The sequence below is a fragment of the Molossus molossus genome, unplaced genomic scaffold (assembly GCF_014108415.1).
Source record: "Molossus molossus isolate mMolMol1 unplaced genomic scaffold, mMolMol1.p scaffold_m16_p_12, whole genome shotgun sequence".
Taxonomy (NCBI): Eukaryota; Metazoa; Chordata; class Mammalia; order Chiroptera; family Molossidae; genus Molossus; species Molossus molossus.
In genome coordinates this window covers 31,465,675-31,485,675 of record NW_023425347.1, presented here as the reverse complement: position 1 = coordinate 31,485,675, position 20,001 = coordinate 31,465,675, and the positions used below count along the sequence as shown (strand labels likewise).

Genomic DNA, 20,001 nt, shown 5'->3' with positions numbered 1-20,001 from the left:
CCGCTGGTCTAGAAGGAGAAACAAATATGTAAACAAAGACATTACAAGTCAGTTTGGTAAATATGATAATGGAAGTATATGTAGCATACTTCTTACGAGCCCAAGCTTTGGAATCAGTTTGCCTGGATTTAAATTCCACTGCATCAGTAGCCATTTGACCTGGGGTAAGTTACTTAATTTTAGTTTTTTCATCTATAAAATGAGACTAATAATGGTATCTGCTGTTGAGTTATGATGATTAAATGCGCTAAAGGTGTTCAAAATGCTTATTATCTCAGCCACTGGCTCATAATAAGTACTCAATATAGATATTAGTTATTACTGTGTTTAACAGTCAATGGTTGGTTGGTTGGTTTGTTTTTACCTTAGGGATATTAAGGAAACAATCAGCGATAAAGAATCACAGGTCTTGTATCTGAAAGATGAAGTAAGTAGAGAGGGAGAACAATTTAAGCCAAGTGAACTGTACGTGCTAAGGCATGGATGTATAAGGAATTACAGGCAGTTCTGGTATAGGAAATGAGTAGTTCATTTTTCTTGGAAAAGCTACTAGGGAGGGAGAACTAGAGGTCAAATGATAAAGAGCACTGTATACCAAGCTAAGGAATTTGGACTTTTTTTTTCCTGTGGACTATGGAGAATTGTTGAAGCGTTCTCAAAGTGGAAGGACTATATCAGATTTACATTTTAGCAAAATCACTCTAATGGCAATGTGGGAAATGGAATGTAAGGAGATTATTTTTGTCAGAAAACCCATTATGAAAAGATACTGTTAAAGTACTGATGAGAGAAAATGGGAGGCTAAACCATAATAAGTAATCAATAAGTAATCAGTGATGTGATAATATACTAATAACATTTTATAAAATATAAAAAGCCATAGCTGCCATCACACTTTATATTAAATTAATGGCATACCCGTGTGGATGTTATTTGAAGGACATATTTTTCAGATAAAAGTGAGATTAAAACTTTATCTTGGCTAAAAGTTTATGGGAAAATAGAATGTATCATTAATATCAGTTACACCTAAATTATTTCTGGATTTGAGTTTAGTTTTCTTTTGTTTTTTCAGTATAAACCATGTAGAAATGAACGTTATGATGTATTTTGTATATGGAGGGACTTTGGACTTTCCAGACAAAGCTAATGTTGGGTATGTATTACCTTTTAATGATTTAAAATATAAAACTGTTAATATTTTTAGCTTTTGCTTTGTTGAACTAAATTGTAAAATGTCAATGCAGTAGAAGCTTCACTTTTATTACCCCTTTTGCCATATCTTGTGTGTATTTGGGAATATCTAAAAACAGTAAGTCACTGTTTCTAGAAGAAAAAATGTTCTAGCAACTCACAGTAATAAGATTAAGAAAAGAGACAAATTATGTTAGAAAAACCTTATATTTGTTTTAGAAAATAAATGAGAGGATTTTATAAAATAAAATTGATTAAAACCTTTTTTAAATTTTGAACAGTTATTTTACTACTTTATTTTTTAACTTTAGGGTGTTTCTTAAAACAGCGAAAGAAAAGCTTTAAAATTAATTTAAGAATATAGGCATCCTAAAGACCAACAATGATGTGATTCTTTAGTGCTCTATAGTGAAATGCTATTTAAGCTGCTGAAATCCTATTGGAGAGTGAAACCTACCTGCTCTTCTAACTTTCTGGATGTCCTCTCCTTTTATTTCTATTCTAATATCAGAACAAATGAAAGCTGCTCTTTTAATTTTCAATATTCATTGGTTCTTTTCATTATAAACTGAATACATATGATTTGGGGGGAGAAAGCATTATGAGTCACAAGGATTAAGTATTGAAGTTTTCCTCCTAGAAACCTATATGAATTTTATCACACTCTCAAGGCTTGTTGGTTTCCTAAGTACCTAAAGTATGTATGGATGCTCAGAAATATTTGCCAAATGAAAGAAGCAATGTAAACCTTTTGAATAGTTGGATGTTATCTCTAATCTTAGGGTCATTTATAAGCATTTCATATTAAATTAATCACATACCTGATAAGCATCAATTAATTGCCTTCCCCCCAAACTTTTATCATACAGATTTGTTGCAAATAGTTTTGGAATTTTAACAGCCTTCAAAGTAGTTTCCTGGACTTCGAGATATATCTGAGAATCTGAGGGGAATTTGATTAAAACGTCTTCAAATTTACTTCTTGTTATTCTCCGCTGTTCAAATCATGTGAAGTGCTTTCAACTTTTGGCCTTTTTTTTTTTTTTTAAAATCCTCACCCGAGGATATTTTTTCCATTTATTTTCAGACAGAATGGGAGGGGTGGAGAGAGAGAGAGAAACATCAATGTGAGAGAGACACATCGATTGGTTGCCTCCTGCATGACCAAGGTACGTGCCCTCGACTGGAATCGAACCCACGACTCTTTGGTTCATGGGCCGATGCTCTAACCACTAAGCCAAATGGTAAGGGCAACTTTTGGCCTTTTTATAATTCATAAAGATTATTTATTATGTAGGGTCAAAAGTTAGAATTAAATTAATAATAATTATAATCATAATTCAGGTTTTTCTTTTTTCTAAACAAGCTTTATATTATTAGGAAATTACTGTGTATTATTACTTGATTTTTAAGTTGGAGAATTAACACCATATCTATTTTTGTTTTAGTAAGATACTCAATATGGCTGATATGTATGGACTAGAAGGATTAAAAGAAGTAGCAATCTATATTTTAAGAAGAGATTACTGTAATTTCTTTCAGAAGGTAATTATTGAGTCTCAGAAACCTTTACCCAGTGCTTAAAGTTACACATGATTACATACTAGATTTTTAACTCTGACAGTAAATAGTGCTTTAAATCTTAAAAATATTAAGTTAACTAATGGGAACTTCAGTTGAGAAATAACTCATGTGCTGTACTTACAAAAAAACAAATTAAGATCATTTTAATTTGAATAAAATTGAGGTGGGGATTTATTGAAAGGATATAGGAATATCTTCTATAATTCAAAGATGAAGTGTACAGCTGGGACTCAGAGTTTGGAAATAAGAGAAAGGAGATCAGGAGCCAAGGTTACCTCTCCATTTATCAAAGTGCATTTATCACAGTGCTTCATTGGTTCATTTCCATGAAATTACACTCCCTTTTCCTACCACTTCTCTTTATAGCATGTACTTGGGGTGGAATATATGTCTCTTCTCACCTTCTCTCCAGGTGTAGTATAAATACTGATTTTTAAATTTTAGTTTATGTAAACATAAATTTATTGTCTAAAGAAAGATCCCATACTATATGTATTTATACAGATTCCATTTTGTACATTGTTTTTAGACTCTTCATTGTTTTAATTTACTCTGTGACTGCTTTTTTATTTGTGCTTTTCTACATTTTCTAAATATTCTACAGTGATATATATTACTCTCCTAATCAATGAAAAACAAGTCTTAGAATAATTGTTTACATCAATATTCTCCTCTTATATTGGATACTTGAGGCAACAATATACATTGTATGAATTGTAATTGGGTATTTTTAATAATTTCAGTACTTAAATTTAGATTTTTGTGTTTGGTAGGACTTTTCCCAGCTGTCTATAAGTTGTAGCTACAAAAGCACCCCAGGTACTAAAACAGAAGCATGAACAGCTGCTCCACCACTACCACCTTCTCAGGGTTTACTAAGAAACAGTTAAATGTCTCAGCTACCTTTACTCAACTACTTATTCCAGCCACTACAAGTAAGGGAATTAGAAGAAGGAGAGCAGTCTGGTGTCCTCAGCTTTGTAGAAAGTGAAGAATTCTGGTGGAAGATTTTCCTTCTCTTTTATCTGTTTCCCCCATCTTCTCAACCAAATGAAAGTTAGCAGGGAGATCCAAGCATATCCCAAGTAAAGATTAAAGATAGAGGGTATCTGCAATGAAGAGATAATGTCTTCTCATCGCCCAGAGGGACATCTACCATAGATATAAACCTAGCACACTCTGGAGCTTCCATTAAAGGAAAAAGAAAGTGGTGAGAGATTTCTTGGGAGAGCCTGGAATGTGCCTTAGAAACCAATAAGAGTATACTTGAATGTGGAGATTTCTAAAGGGAGGAGGGGGTTTTCTGGAGAAGCTAGTGCTAGCCTGGTGATTAGGGACAGTAGTTATTGTCATAAATAGAAAAAAATATGGGGAGTTTACTCTATACCTGTTACACATGGTACACAGGGAAGGAGGAGGATTTTAATGCTTCATGAAGATTGGAGGAGACTGATACAGGGCTAAGTGACACTGTTCCACCTGGGGAGTCATTGTGCATCATGAACCACTAGGAGAATCTTTATCTACTGAGAGACTAGGGTGAAGTTCATTCTGCCCCTAAAAGAGCCACCACATCGGCCTAGGCCACCAACATCTGAATTAGAGCAAAGCCAAGGACATCTCCCTACTACCATGCTGGCCTCTGGTTAGTTACTTAAGGTGACCAAAGCCGTCCATAGCCCTCTTCCACAGGAGTTAGACCCAGAAAATGGAGGAGCAGAAGACCAGACTAGTCTGCATTCTGTATGTCCCGTTATCAATGTAGTCAGTGATTCAAGTGAGATATGAGGTAGGTGTTTAACAGTACTGTACTGAAATTTGCCTGCAATGGCATTAAGGGATTAAAAAAGGGGGAATTTGACACAGTGTGGTTGACAGCTCTAGTTGAGAAAAAGAAGTTTAATGTTAGTATCTCCTCTGAACTGAGAATCCGTAACAGACCTATTACATCTAACATTTTTAAAATAATCTCTATTATGGATAGTCTTATGGGTTCTATGCAACTTCTTATATTTTACTTCCAATAATCCACTCAATTTTAAAACACAAAAGGCATATTTGTTGCCATTAAAACAACAGAAAAGGAAATTTTTAAAAATTGATTAACATGGTGTTTTGTTGAAAATTCTTTTCACTTTATTTTACTTATTTTAATATAGTCTATATTGCTCTGGTAACAGATATTTGAGAGTACACTTTCTGTTTTTATCGACCTGATCTTTAAATTATTTGCTTTACATACTTTGATAATGTTTGTGTGAACATACCTTTAAATATATAATTTTAACTTCTAGGTCTCGGTTATGCAGTTTCTTGGCAGTGACTTAAATTCAGTAAACCTTTAAAAACACACTCCATACTAATACAAATTTGGGTATAATACGATGGGTACCTGGCCCTGGAACTCCTGGCAAGCTGGCTTCAGTCATCTCATTAGCTTTATAATCTTGCTTTTATTTATAGGAGTATAGTGGGATTTACATATTTTTTGCCACTGATTTAAAAAATATTTAGGGAATGATTTAAATGTATGTCTTTCCACATTCTACAAGCCGTTTTGAAAATAACTAAATGTGAGTCGTTCTATTTTTACAAAAACACTTGGGAATCAGCATTTCCATATAAGTAAAATTCTCAGAAAGCTAAAGGTAACCTTAATTTAAGCCAAGGGTCAGCACACTTTTTCTGTAAAAGGCCAGATAGTAAATATTCTAGGCTTTGTGGGCCATGTGGTCTCTGTCCCATCTACTCCACTTTGCTGTTGTAGAGCAAAAGTAGCCATAGACAATATGTAAATAAAACAAGGTAGTAGTGTTCCAATGAAACTTCATTCACAAAAGCAGTGATGGGCTAGATTTGGCTTACAAGCTATAGCTTGCCAGTCCTCACTTTAAGTAGTAAATTATTTTGTATTTTAATAATTGGACTTTGTTGTAGAAGGCTGGTTATTCCTGAATAAAATTAGATTGTTGGACTTTTTAACTCTTGGGTTTACTTTTACAGTTTTTCAGACTTTCGGGATCTTTTAGATTGTCAAGTATGTCTGTACCAGTAGTCTGTTTCCCCATTCTAACTTAATACTCTCATCTGAAGTGGGTCAGAAAACCAACTTATTTAACTTGATAGAATTATCACTGTAAATCTATATTGAGAGTCATTTCTAATTTTAAGACAACTTAGAGTACTTCCAGCTATCCAAAGGAAACAACTCAATTGTTAATATGCAAAGCAGAATATTGATATTACATTTCTTAAACACTAATATAACACTTTAAGGAGAAGGGTAATAGACAATTAAATTCATAGCAATTCATAATTTAAAAAGTTGGAAATCACTGAGCTTATTAGGACTATGCTGGAGGCATTTCTGAAGAAACTTTTGCTCTTCTCTGAGAGTAGAGGATCTCCAGAAGTAAACATTTAGAGACTATATACACAAATTGGCTGATTGCTGGTCTTTATTAAGTGGATAAACCCTAAATTACAATTAATTAATATGTACAAAGAGAAGTTGAACTCTGTTCAACTTAAACTGAAGATATGTGACGCAGGCAACAAGTAGCTCAGAGGCTTAACACCAAGAGCAGTGAGTTGTTTTCACTACTTATATCTACATTTTATTTATTTGTTACTTCTGTCTATGTACTTTTAAAATATGTTATATAACTGTGTACTTTAATTCTGTCATTTTACCTGAGGTCAGTGTAGGGCCTTCCATTAAAGTTATAGTTGTACTTTAGGAAGCAGATGAGATCAAATGATTATATTGCAATGTGATGTTATACCACTTTTACTTTTAAAAAATTTTAAGCTAAATTAAATTAGAATAGAAATTGTGTGCATTCTGAAAGCTAAAAGAGCTCAAATGCTATTTTGTAAAACTAGAAGTTTAGTGATACTTGATTTTAAAAGAATAACAGACTTTTGAATTACACATATTTATTCTGCAATTTAGGTACATATATCAGAACATCTATATGAACCAAATACTTTTAGCTTCTAGAAGTTGAAAAATAATAAATATAGTGTTTTCTATCAATTTCAGCCTGTCCCTAGAAGCTTGGCATCTATACTAGAATGCCTGGTTATTGCTCATTCAGTTGGAGTAGAAAGTCTTTTTGCTGACTGCATGAAGTAAGTGACCTGAAGCAGTGCTGATACTGTTAATTTATGGATTTAATTCTTCCATTCTCCTAATTTTCTGGGAAATTTTAGACGTGGCCAATTTTCTTGGGCACAATATATGTAGCTTAATCTTAGCTAGTTGTAACAATTGAAAAGACATATTGATTTAGATATTACTCGGGGTGCTTGGGATCAATTTCATTTTAGCTCAACCATTGTTACTTATGTTAAAATCCATGCACATTAACCTAAAGGGAATTTAAAATATATGTTTACCCAGAAGAGAGCATACTTAAGTCCACTATAGAGCTTACAAAATTAACTGTAAGGGTTAGTCAGAACATACTAAATCACAAATATTTTTTAATATTAGAAATAAAACATTTTTATTTCTCTAACTTTGGATTTTTTAAAATTTATAACAGGTGGATTGTAAAGCATTTCGGAAGGTTTTGGTCTGAGAGAAGCTTTGCAAATGTACCTCCTGAGATTCAGAAACATTGTCTTAACATGTTGATTCAGTCCTTAGTAAGTATAACCTGAATACCCAGTTTGTGTTTGTCTTCAAAAAGTTTATTCAGTTTTGTGTAAGTACTTTCAATATTTTAAATATAAATGTAGCCCTGGCCGGTTTTGCTCAGCAGTTAGAACGTCGGCCTGTGGTCCAGAGAGACCTGGGTTCGGTTCCCGCTAAGGGCACGTACCTCGGTTGCAGTTTGTCCCCGGCCCTGGTTGGTCGTGCAGGTGGCAGCCACTCGATGTGTCCCTTTCACATTGATGTTTCTCTCTCTCTCTCTCGTCCTCTCTCTCCCTCCCACTCTATCTGAACAAAAAATGGAAGAATGTCCTCGGGTGAGGATAAAAAATAAAATAAAAAAAAATATATAAATGTAGAACTAGATTATAAAAGCAAGATGAGAGAACCAATTTCAGATAACCCAGAACCAGTTCTGAGAACCCATCCTTAAGATTCTGTTCTTATATACCAAATTCATTAGTCAAGGTTCATTCAGAGAAGCAGGGAGAAATATATTGGTTCATGAACAAAAGGCACATGGTACCAGGGATGGAGGTTATACATCAGCTCAGCAACATGGACTTCCACTCACTAAGGTGGATTTGGGTATAACACTGAAAGTTCTCTATGGCAACTTTCCCCAATAGGACTAGCTATCTACCTGGTGGCAGGTTAATTACAACTGGACTATTTCATCATGGAAAAGGCAGTCTGTTCTCAGAGGTATAGACATTTGCTCTGGATATGAATTTTCCTTTGTTGCTCCTTGTGTTTCTGCCAAAGCCACTATCCATGGACTTACAGAATACGTTTTTCACCATTATGGTATTTCACACAGCATCACTTCTTACTGAAAACTCCGCAGCAAATGAAGTATAGCAATGGGTCCATACTCACAATTTCACTGGGCTTATCATGTTTTCTATCAACCTGAAGTAGTTGGCTTGATAAAATGGATGTACAGTCTTTTGAAGACTCATGTACAGCACCAGTGAGGTAGCAGTGTCTTATGGGGTGGGGCAATGCCTTCAGGAGGCTGTATGTACTCTAAATTAATTTTTGCTTTATGGTGCTATTTCTCCTATAAGTAGGATTCATGGATCCAGAAACTAGGAAGTGAGAGTGGCTCCACATCCAATTATTCCTAGTGATCCACTAGCAAAATTTTTGCTTCCTGCTTCTACAACTTTAGTTTCTGCTGATCCTAAGGTCTTAGTTCCAAAGAGAAAAATGCTTCCATCTGGGAACAACAATGATTCTATTGAACTAAAAGTTGAGATTGCCTCCTTCTGGCTACTTTATAAACCAACAGGCAAAGAAGGGGAATTATTGGTAAATTGAGCCTGACTATCAAGGGGAGATTGGGTTACTATATAATGTGGGTAATGAGTAGTGTACTTAGAATGCTATACTCCCATATCCTATGATTAAAATCAATGGAAAACTAGTAACCAAATTTGGGCAGCACTGATAATGGCACAGACTCTTCAGGAATTAAAGTTTGGGCCACTCTCCCAGATAAAGACTACAAATAGCAGAGCAAAGGAACTGTGCAGTGGTAGTGGGAAAAGGTAGTTAAAAATACCAGCTATGAGCAAGTGACCAGTTACAGAAATGAGCACCATAATACTTAAGCTATAAACATAATTCATTTCCCTTTTTATATGAATGTTTGCATATCTATCAAATCAAGTATTTTTCCAGATTAGTCCCCTACCATCTAATATAAGACATGTTAATATTAGTTAACTTTATACCTCCATATTTAAGTTACAGGATACCAAAGGGGAATGTGAGTCAGTTTGAAGAGCAATGAACATCATCCAAAGACAATACAAGAGAATTTTTATCCTCTTTTAAGGAAAAAGTTAGCGTTTTTATTGCATAGGAAATAGTCATATTATGTTAGGCAGAAGCATAACTTTGTTATTATCTCTATTTGGGAATTAAATATGGTTTAAAGAGATGTGTATGGGTGCTAGGTTAACAAGGGGTGGGCTGCAGTGGCTTTGTTATGTGTCAGCTTGGCTTGGATGAAGTATGCTTCTCAGATTTCCTTTGTATATTTCTAGTTAGAGTGGTCTCAAGAGAATTTGGCATGAGATTTATACAGTAGAGATAAAGCAGCAGTAGCCTTTTTTTCTTTTTTCTTTTTAAACACCTTTTATAAGCTAAAAGGCACTTTTAGCTTATAACATTTTCTTTGTTGACTGGCTCACCTTGTTGGTGTGGAATAGCAGCCAGGCTTGTAACTGCTTCACCTTGCTTGTATCTTCTTTTGGCTTCTCTTCCCATGGGCCAGGGATGTGTTTACCTCCGTGGTGAGGGGTGCCCACATCTCCTGAAGGACATCTATTTCATCCAGATTGGAGTCAGTGAGAGCTGAAATGAGTCCCTCCTTGCGGAGCAGCTTATGCCCTTGGATATTAGCTTGTCCTTACTCTTCACTTTATGTCCATCTTCCCTTCTCGACTGCCTTCCCTGTGGACTTCAAACTACAGCATCATCTACAAAGAGTGTTTAACTATTTCCCAAAATTGCATAAGTTCAAACCTTATAACAAATTCCTTTATATATATAAATACCTCCTATTGGCCCTGTTTCTCTGATTGAACCCTGAATGAAGTGTAAGACTGGGTCACATAGCATCTAAACCTTACTGGGAGAGTAAGTGTAGGCCATCAGCTGGTGAGACACCATTGCATAAAATAAATATAAATCTGTGTTTATTCTAATGAAGGTATTTGTAGTTTCATGTTGTTGTTTGTACAAGTAGAGAATCCATCCAAGATGGTTAGTGCCTAATGAGGAAGGGAGATAAGGGGAAGGGCCATGTTTCAGACCAGGGAAATGGCAGAGTTTGGTAGGAACTGAGTACCTATGCTTCCTTTAGCAACACCCAGCCTTCAGGATGCTCTAGGTTTCATTTCTGGCCTTGCTCCCTGGCAGAAAGAAGAGATACAAGATGTCTGTGGAGGAGGTGTCAGCATTCCCTGTGATCTGAGACTGAGAGGTTGGGATGGCCATGTGGGCTGGGGACCCACCCAGGTTATCTACTCAGTGCCTAGTTCTAAGAACTGTAGTTTTTTGCCCTGGCCAGTTTGACTCAGCGGTTAGAGCATTGGCCTGCAGTCCAGAGAGACCCGGGTTCGGTTCCCGCTAAGGGCACGTACCTTGGTTGCAGTTTGTCCCCGGCCCTGGTTGGGTCGTGTGGGTGGCAACCACTTGATGTGTCCCTTTCACATCGATGTTTCTCTCTCTCTTTCTTCCTCTCTCTCCCTCCCGCTCTATCTGAACAAAATATCGAAAAATGTCCTCGAGTGAGGATAAAAAAAAGAACTGTAGTTTTGTTGCTTACTATTTTGCATTAGTTTCTTTGGTTAGTGAATAGTTATTTCCTGTTCATGAAGGCAAACAAATGGCCTGGCTATAATCCAGTTCAACAGAACTGGAAACAAATACCACTACTGCTGCTGCTACTACTACTAGTACTACTACTATGAGGAGGGGGAAGAGCAGAATGAGGAAGAAGAGTGATAATAGTAATAATAGTAGTGTTTGATGGGGTTTTTTTAGACTTTTAAAGTTCAAAAATACTTATTTTTTTGAAAATTTGTATAAGACAGGTACTGTTATCTTCATTTTACATATGAGAAAGAAGAATCAGAGAGGTACGTGCTTTATTCATGTTCACAGTGTCAGTAAATGACAAAACCAGGTCTTAAGACCTTGCTGCCATTCTCTCAATGTGGGCAAACATTTTTTTATTTTTAGAGAAGAATGGGCCTTCATATAGATCAATGGAACAGAATAGAGAGCCTAGAAGTAAACCCATGCTTTTATGGTCAATTAATATTTGACAAAGAAGGCAAGAACATACAATGGGATAAAAACATCTATTCAATAAATGGTGTTGGGAAAATTGGACAGATATGTACAAAACAATGAAACTAGACCACCTTCTTACACCATACACAAGAATAAACTAAAAATGGAATAAAGACTTAAATGTTAGACTCGAATCATAAAAATCCAAGAAGAAAACATAAGCAGTAAAATCTTGGACATTTCTCAAGCAGTATTTTTCTGATATATCTCCTCAAGCAAGGGAAACAAGAAAATAAATAAACAAATGGGGCTACATCAAACTAAAAAGTTTTTGCACAGCAAAAGAAACTATTGACAAAATGAAAAGACAGCCCACTGAATGAGAGAACATATTCACCAATGATATATCTGATAGGGGTTAAATTTATAAAATACTTATACAATTCAACCACCAAAAAAACCCCCCAAAACCCACATATACTGTAATTAAAAAAATGGGGAAAGAACCTGAATATATACTTCTCCAAAGAAGACATACAGATGGCCAACAGACATATGAAAAGATGCTCAACATCAGTAATCATCAGAGAAAAGCACATTGAAACCATAATGAGATATCACCCCTCACCTCTCAGAATAGCTATCATCAATAAATAAGCAAACAACAGGAAGTAAAGAAAAGGGAACTCTTGTGCACTGCTGGTGGGAATGCAGACTGGTGCATGCATTGTGGAAAACAGAACAGAGTTTCCTCAAAAAATAAAAAAATAAAACTGCCTTATGACCCAGTGATTCCACTTCAGCGAATATATCTGAAGAAAACCAAAACGCTAATTTGAAAGAATATGTGTACTATGTTTATTGCAATGTTATTTACAATAACCAAGGTTTAAAAGTAGCCCAGTGCCCATCAGTAGATGAGTAGATAAAAAAGCAGTGATACACAGAATTTATATGCATGTATGCATGAACAACGGACATGGACAACAAAGCTGGGGAGGGGCGGGGAAGGAGAGGGTGGGGGGAAAGGAGAAACATCTGTAACAAAAATAAATTACTTAATTAAAAAAAAAAGCAGTGATACATTTACACAATGAAATACTACTTGACCATTTAAAAAAAAATTATAGAAACAGACAACAGTATGGTGATTATCACAGGGAAAAGGGGTTTGGGGAAGGTAAAAGAGGGTAAATGGGGGATAAATGGTGATGGAAGGAGACTTGACTTTGGGTAGTGAACACACAATACATTGTACAAATGATGAATTATAGAATTGCACACTTGAAACCTATATAATTTCATTAACCAATGTCACCCCAATAAATTCAATAAAAAATTTAAAACACCACAGTGAACCCTGGGCAGGTGGCTCAGTTGGTTGGAACATACACTAGAAAGGTTGTGGGTTCTATTCCTGGTCAGGGCACATACCTAGGTTGCAGATTCAACCCTGGTCATGTCTTGTAAGGGAAGCAACCAATCAATATTTCTCTCTCCTCTCTAAAATCAACATTTTAAAAAGGGTGGGGGGAAAAACAAACCCTCAGGTGAGGATTAAAAAACAAATAAAATAAAAAACAACCAATGACATATTTCCTGTTAAAAGAAAAGAAGTTTGCATCTTGACTTCAAGTTACACAAATTGATGGAAAAATAGGCATTTAACCAAGTAAAGTGCATTAGACTATGATGAATACTAACGTTTTTGTGTCAGTCGTATTTACCTTTGTAGCCTCAGCCTTAGAGCAGTGCTTAGCACATATTAGACACTCAGTATATGTTGTCAAATAAGTAAATAAATTAATAAGTATAATTTGTATTTGAGGTATGTACATGAGATCACAGAGGTTAAAACAATTGATTCTGAATAGAAGGATGAGGAAGTAATTTGAGATGACCCTGAAAAATAGAGGACGATTTCAAAATAAAGGAGTATGTTAGGGTATTTCTGACAGACTTTTAAGACGTGTCCAGGTCCTAGAGACTGAGTAGTTCCAATATTCTGCTGTAACTGGATTAATAAAAGGTCAGTGTGGGGAGAGAGTAAGGCCAGATTGGGAGGCATCTTAACTGAAATGTCTTATTAAGAAGATTGATATTTTAAAAAATAAGTGAGTTTTAGTTGAAGAATAAGCCCTACATACTATGCCTTTCCATCTCCTACAATACTTTATTTTTATTTTATAACTCTAATCAGGTCCTTATAAGCTCTGTGAATGCGTGTTTTTTCCTTTCAAGAGATAAAAAGATGAACATCAGAAAAGCCAAACACCAAGTTTGATTAATGGCCTTTTAGCATCATGGTGATTATAATGAAAATTTGAAATTTTGTCTTTTTTGTAGATACTCAGGTTTTAATAAAAATTAACTTAATCTGCCCTGGCCGGTTTGGCTCAGTGGTTAAAGCGTCAGCCTGCAGTCCAGAGAGACCTGGGTTCAGTTTCCGCTAAGGGCACATACCTCGGTTGCAGTTTGTCCCTGGCCCTGGTTGGTCGTACGGGTGGCAGCCACTCGATGTGTCCCTTTCACATTGATGTTTCTCTCTCTCTCTATGTTCCTCTCTCTCCCTCCCACTCTGCCTGAACAAAAAATGGAAAAATGTCCTCAGGTGAGGATAAAAAAAAAAGAAAGAAAGAAATAATATGAGTCAACATTATTATATTGCAACAATACCAAAAAAAAAAATGGAAGCAACATACATGTTCATAAGAGGACTAGTTGAATGACTTATGATATATAGATTGTTACACAGTTGTTAAAATAATAGCAAGGTTCTTGATATTCTGATAAGAAAAGTATTCCAGGTGTATGCTAAGTGTAAAGGGCAATGTATAGAGTACTGAGCATATTAATGCCTCTATTTGAGGAAAATTACATATATTTGTGTTTGTATGTGTATAACTCTGGAAAGATACAGAAAATAAATAATATTGATTGGGACAAGGGAAAATGGGTGGCTTGGGACAGGAAGAAGAGGGAGGCTCTTCTTGGTAATGCCCTTTATATTTTTTTGAAGATTTAACCATGTGTTCTATTAACTGTTGAATTAAAATTTTATGTGTTTGGTCTAAAAGTGTATTACATTTTCTTCTTTGAACCTCAGGCTACTCTGACATTTAATGCTATCATAGATTCAGATCAGTAAGGAATAAGATCACAACCACCTATGTTATCTTTCTTTTTTTATCCTCGTCCGAGGACATTTTTGCATTTATCTTCAGATAGAGTGGGAGGGAGCGAGGGAGGAAGAGAAAGAGAGAGAAACATCCATGTGAGAGAGACACATCGACTGGTTGCCACCCACACAACCCCAACCGGAGCTGAGGACAAACTGTAACCGAGGTATGTGCCCTTAGCGGGAACCAAACCCGGGTCTCTCTGGTCTACCAGCCAACGCTCAAACCGCTGAGCCAGACTGGCCAGGGCTCATGTTATCTTTTATGTCCGTTATTTTAGTTTTTAAATAAATTGCAGGTTAAATTATGACACCTATACTCTATATCTGTATTTTGAAAAAGATATTACTGTCAGATTACATAACATGTATGTAGTAAACATTTTGTGGCTATCTGCCAAGTTTATTTGAATACCCTACTTTTGGCATTACTACCAGAAAAATCCCTATAGTACAGCAAGTTGGGCTTATTGCCTAAAACTCTTAGTAATCACAGTTGTAGTTTCTCAGGAAGTCACCAGAGGAGAAAAGGATGAGGGTACTAAAATAATTTTAAAAGAGTTGAATAATAGCAAAGTATGGTTTCATTTTACTCTAATAAATAAAGCAGGGGGAGTATATAATATGTTTTAAAAGAATTCTTAATAATTGGGCGAAAATTTTAATGTCTTGATATTCATGAATTAAACTTGATTTAGCTTAGGAATTCACTTACAGACTCCAAGTCTCTGATAATGCTAAGAGATCAACAAATATTTAAGTGTCTACCATGACCCATTTCTATACAGGCCCAGGGGATACAACGGTAAGCCAAAAACAGACATGGTTTCACACCCAAAAAACATACAGCCTAATGAGAGAGATAGATATTAATCAAATAGTTATGTTAATTATTAAATAATTGCAAATGAATGAAGTGATCTAAAGAAAAGGGACAGATTCTCTGATGGCATGTATAAAGGTAATGTGATGTAGGTACAGGAATCAGGGAAGAAATAGTGCTTCAGGATATCTAAAAACTACAGAGGGTGTGCAAATTTTTCATCATGTAGCCTGTGTTAAAATTTTCAGACTGTCATTTCCAGATTTATCAGTTATCTATGGCTGTGTAGCAGACCACCCCAGAACTAAGTGGCTTAAAACTACAATTTATTATTTCTCACAATTCTGTGGGTTGACTGGGTGATTCTTTAGCTGATCTTGCCTGAGCTTAGTCCTGTGGCTGCTTTCAGCTGAGAGCTAAGTTAGAGGCTAGGCCTCCTGTTCCATGTGGTCTTTCTTACCAGTCTTTTGTATGGTCTCATGGTCCCAGAATTCCAAGAGGTTAAAGACACAGCTGCAAGGCTTTTTGAGGCCTATGCTCTGGAACATGCACAACACCACTGTTTGTGTGAGCATCTGAAAAGGCCAGTACTAGATACAAGGGATGAGGAAATAGATTCTACCTCTTGATGAATGGAGCTACAAAAAATTTGTGGATATGTTTTTTGTTGTTTTTTTTTATCCTCACCCGAGGACATTTTTTTTTCCATTTTTTGCACAGATAGAGTGGGAGGGAGAGAGAGGAAGAGAGAGAGAGAGAGAAACATCGATGTGAAAGGGACACATCGAGTGGCTGCCACCCGCACGACCAACCAGGGCCGGGGACAAACTGCAACCGAGGTATGTGCCCTTAGCGGGAACCGAACCCGGGTTTCTCCGGACCGCAGGCCGATGCTCTAACCGCTGAGCCAAACCGGCCAGGGCAAATTTGTGGATATGTTTACTACAATTTGTCAGGTAAACTATTCAATAATAGTTATTACCAGACATTGTTTTAAAAACTAGAAATCAAACATGAATAAGATGTAGTAATTTATAAGTTGTTTTTTTTTTCCCTTGGAGCCCATGATATTTGTGTATTGTTGTTCCACTTTTCATAGAGATTAGTATTTGTGAACATTTTTCCTATGGTATAAAAATGAATCATCATTAAATGAATAAAACATAAAAAGAGGGGTCTTAGCTAATTAGAGAGGAGGAAAAAAGTCACTGGGGATTATAAGTAATTTTTAGCCTTTCTAAATTTGTAATAAAGAACATGCATTTTATAGTCAGTCATAAAAGAATTAAGGCTATGCCAGTGTAGCCATACAATTATGAATGCTATCTATAAGGACAAAAAAATTAATTCATTAGTGAAAATCTCAGGGACGTCAAGTTTCTTTTTGTAGTTATAACTTTGCTTTCAGGTTTATTTTAGCTATCTTTTGTTTGTTTATTTTTATTTTTTCTTTATTGATTTTTAGAGAGAGAGGAAGGGAGAGGGAGGGAGAGATGGAAACATCCATGAGAGAGAACATTGACTAGCCACCTCCTGCATGCCCCCACTGGGGATCTGGCCCACAACCTGGGCATGTGCCCTGGCCGGGAATTGAACTGGCGACCTCCTGATGCATGGGGTCAATGCTCAACCATCGAGCCATACTGGCTGGGCTGTTTTAGCTATCTTTTAAAGGTAATTTCTTCTAAGCTCTAAGTTTGCCCTTTTGGATAATTCTGAATGAATAAGTATTACAGGTAAAACTAATGATAAAGATATTACCTACCTAAAATTTTGTTTTTTTTGCAGGAAGCATCACATGAAAACAAAAGTATTTGATTTGTTTAGAAAATAATTTTATGGGGGCCTCTACTACACTGCTAGTGGGAATACAGACTGGTGCATCCACTATGAAAAACACTACGGTGTTACCTCAAAAAATTAAAAATTGAACTGCCATTTGACCCAGTGATCCCACTTCTAGGAATATACCCTAAGAAGCCTGAAACACCAATTAGAAAGAATATATGTACCCCCATGTTCGTAGCAGCACTATTTACAATAGTTAAGATCTGGAAACAGCCCAAGTGTCCATCAGTAGATGAATGGATAAAAAGGCTGTGGTACATATACACAATGGAGTACTATGCAGCTGTAAGAAAGAAAGATCTCTTATCCTTTGAGACGACATGGAGGGACCTGGAGAGTATTATCCTAAGTGAAACAAGCCAAACAGAGAAAGACAAGTATCATATGATCTCACTTATTTGTGGAATATAATGAACATAACAGTCTGAGGAATGGGGTAGTCCCAGAGACGTGGAAGTAGGGTACAGACTGACAATTGCCAGAAGAGGGGGTGGGGGGAAGATAAACCACAGAACTTAAATGCATATGTACATGAACAATGGACATGGACAACAAAGGTGGGGACAGGGTGGGGAGGGAGGGTGAGGGGGAATCAGTGGGGGGAAAAGAAGAACAACTGTAACAAAAATTAATTAATTAAAAAAATATTTCATGAGCAGTAATCTAACTTTTTTCCAATATTTAAAAATTTTTAAGAATGATAAGAATGCTGCTTTTCTTCTGATGGAAAGTGACAGGCTAATCATCAGTTTACCCAGAGTGAAGTGGACAGAAGCAGCACTGACTATGGCATCTCAGCTACAGGAAGAATGTATTGCATTTATTATAGAAAACTTCTCCAAGATCATTCAAAGTGAAAATTTTGCTCTTCTCTTACAGGTACTATGTCTAAAATGATATCCTATATTTAGTTCCATCTTTGTGTTCAGATTATAATTATGTAAGAGTTTTTAAATGCAGGTTGTCACTGATTAAATTAGTAAAGCTTAAATAAATTCCATAGCAGATGGCAGGTTTGCATAGGATTTAGAGCAGTGATGGACAGGATTTTTGGCTCACAAGATAATGAAGTCAGGAGGGGACAGGTTTGAGTACCCTGGCAAGGCCCAATGTAACTCTTGCCAACTATAACCCTCTATTAGCATAAGCCATATTTTAGAAACCAAAGTCATAAAGGTACCATTTTGGTCACTAATAAAATGGTCCATGTAAAATTCTTTGTTTCCTTCAAATTTAGTCATTGAATAAAGAACTTCTATTACTTATTTCTAGGCTCTGTTTTTAGGACAATTGGACTTTTAAGAAGTGTGTGTGTGTGCATGTATATGAAGTTGTGTGTGTGTGCATGTATATGAAGGTATTTTTAACAACAGAAAGGATTATAATTATAATAGTTGTTATAATAATTGTTATATTATTATTAACAGAGGAAATAAAATTTCTAATTTTGTATGATGAAATCAGTTATGATAAATGGTCTGCTGTTATGCCAGACTTTCACATTTCTTACAATTTTGCATGTATTGCTATTAAATATCTATTTCTGTGTTTTATAGTCACAAGCAATGAGCAGCACAGCTGATCTGTTGGAAAAAATTTTAAAAGCAATTGAAGAAAACATTACCACCGAGAATAGTTGCTCTCTTCTTATGGCTCTGGACATGTTACTGAACTCTGACAGTACAAAAGAAATGGTATTGAAAATAAAGTTCATTAAAATGGTTTAACATTTGAACTATTTTAAGATTTTTTTTTAAATGCATATTTTAAATGTTGCTTGTTTCATTGAAACTAGGTAATGGATACCTGGAGGTTGGATATAGTCTCTACTTTTGTGTATATTTGGAATTATTTTATAATGCAAAATTTATCTTATTTTATTTACCTCCAAATGGATATATTATAAAAGTTTTGAATTTGGCAATCTTACTGGCTAGTTCTAGACATAGTTTGGTACTTAACAATATTAATTGGTATAGCATCACTCTAGTATTTCTCCCTGGTCATTACATGAAAATTCCTAAATATAAAACATAGAATTTAAAATAATTTTTTAGAAATTTTAATTAACAGTATTTTTATTTTTATAATATAGTCTTAATTCCTTTTTTTTTTGTCTTAAAATAATCACATTTAAAATAGAATTGACTGGGAAAAAGCAAAATTAAAATATTACTTATTTTTAAATGCAGTTAATGGTAAATTCTAAGCTTATTGCAAATTATTGACATTTTGCATTTCAACAAAGAATGATAAAAATTTTTTTTTTCATATTTATTACTATTGTATAGAGTATTTGACCTTGTAATGTCATAGTGAATTTGAAAAGGCTGAGGAAGGTATTTATGATAAGGCCATTGGTGGTTTAAAATAATGTTTGGTTGAAAGGATAAGGTTTAGCTTCACGTTCACTGTAAAATTCTGTCGTGAAGAGTAAGCCTTCATAAATAACATGTACCCGACGATCTTGAAAATCTAAGTGATGACATCATTGATCTAGCTTAGGAATAAGTAGATTCGGAAAGGAATAATGACTGGTTGCTATGACAATGTGGCTCTCACCAGCTGCTGATTTGTTGCTTGAACGCAGGGTTTTACGTGCAAGATCCAGGCTCTGCGTGATAAGCTGTGGATCTTCCTGGTTCAGTCTTTCTATGCTGTTCGTCACACAGAAAGCTGGAAGCTGATGAGCACAGATGATCAACAGAAAATCCAAGCAGGTTTGTTAGCCTTGAGATTTTTTTATTCTTATATTATAATCTTTGTGACAAGTGATATTTTGAAGGGATTCTAATAAGTGGTAAGATTAATGTTTGTTTGCTTCTGTTTAATAATAGCTTGCTGATTGGAACTAGTGATAGAATGTTTAGGTAGTTTTAATAAATCATGCTTTTTTTGCTGTTC

At 35.4% G+C, this 20,001-nt stretch overlaps 1 protein-coding gene across 5 annotated transcripts in view; it reads left to right on the top strand.

Annotated features, from left to right (window-relative positions):
* The window catches only part of BTBD8 (BTB domain containing 8), a 106,552-nt gene that overhangs the window by 71,200 nt on the left and 15,351 nt on the right, over positions 1 to 20,001 (top strand). For all 5 annotated transcript variants that reach the window (XM_036256328.1, XM_036256326.1, XM_036256325.1 and 2 more), the window contains 7 exons: positions 1,076 to 1,156; positions 2,643 to 2,739; positions 6,824 to 6,912; positions 7,329 to 7,431; positions 17,794 to 17,976; positions 18,654 to 18,791; positions 19,688 to 19,817. In XM_036256328.1, the coding sequence (XP_036112221.1) occupies positions 1,076 to 1,156; positions 2,643 to 2,739; positions 6,824 to 6,912; positions 7,329 to 7,431; positions 17,794 to 17,976; positions 18,654 to 18,791; positions 19,688 to 19,817 (821 nt within the window). The remainder of the gene's footprint in view (positions 1 to 1,075; positions 1,157 to 2,642; positions 2,740 to 6,823; positions 6,913 to 7,328; positions 7,432 to 17,793; positions 17,977 to 18,653; positions 18,792 to 19,687; positions 19,818 to 20,001) is intronic.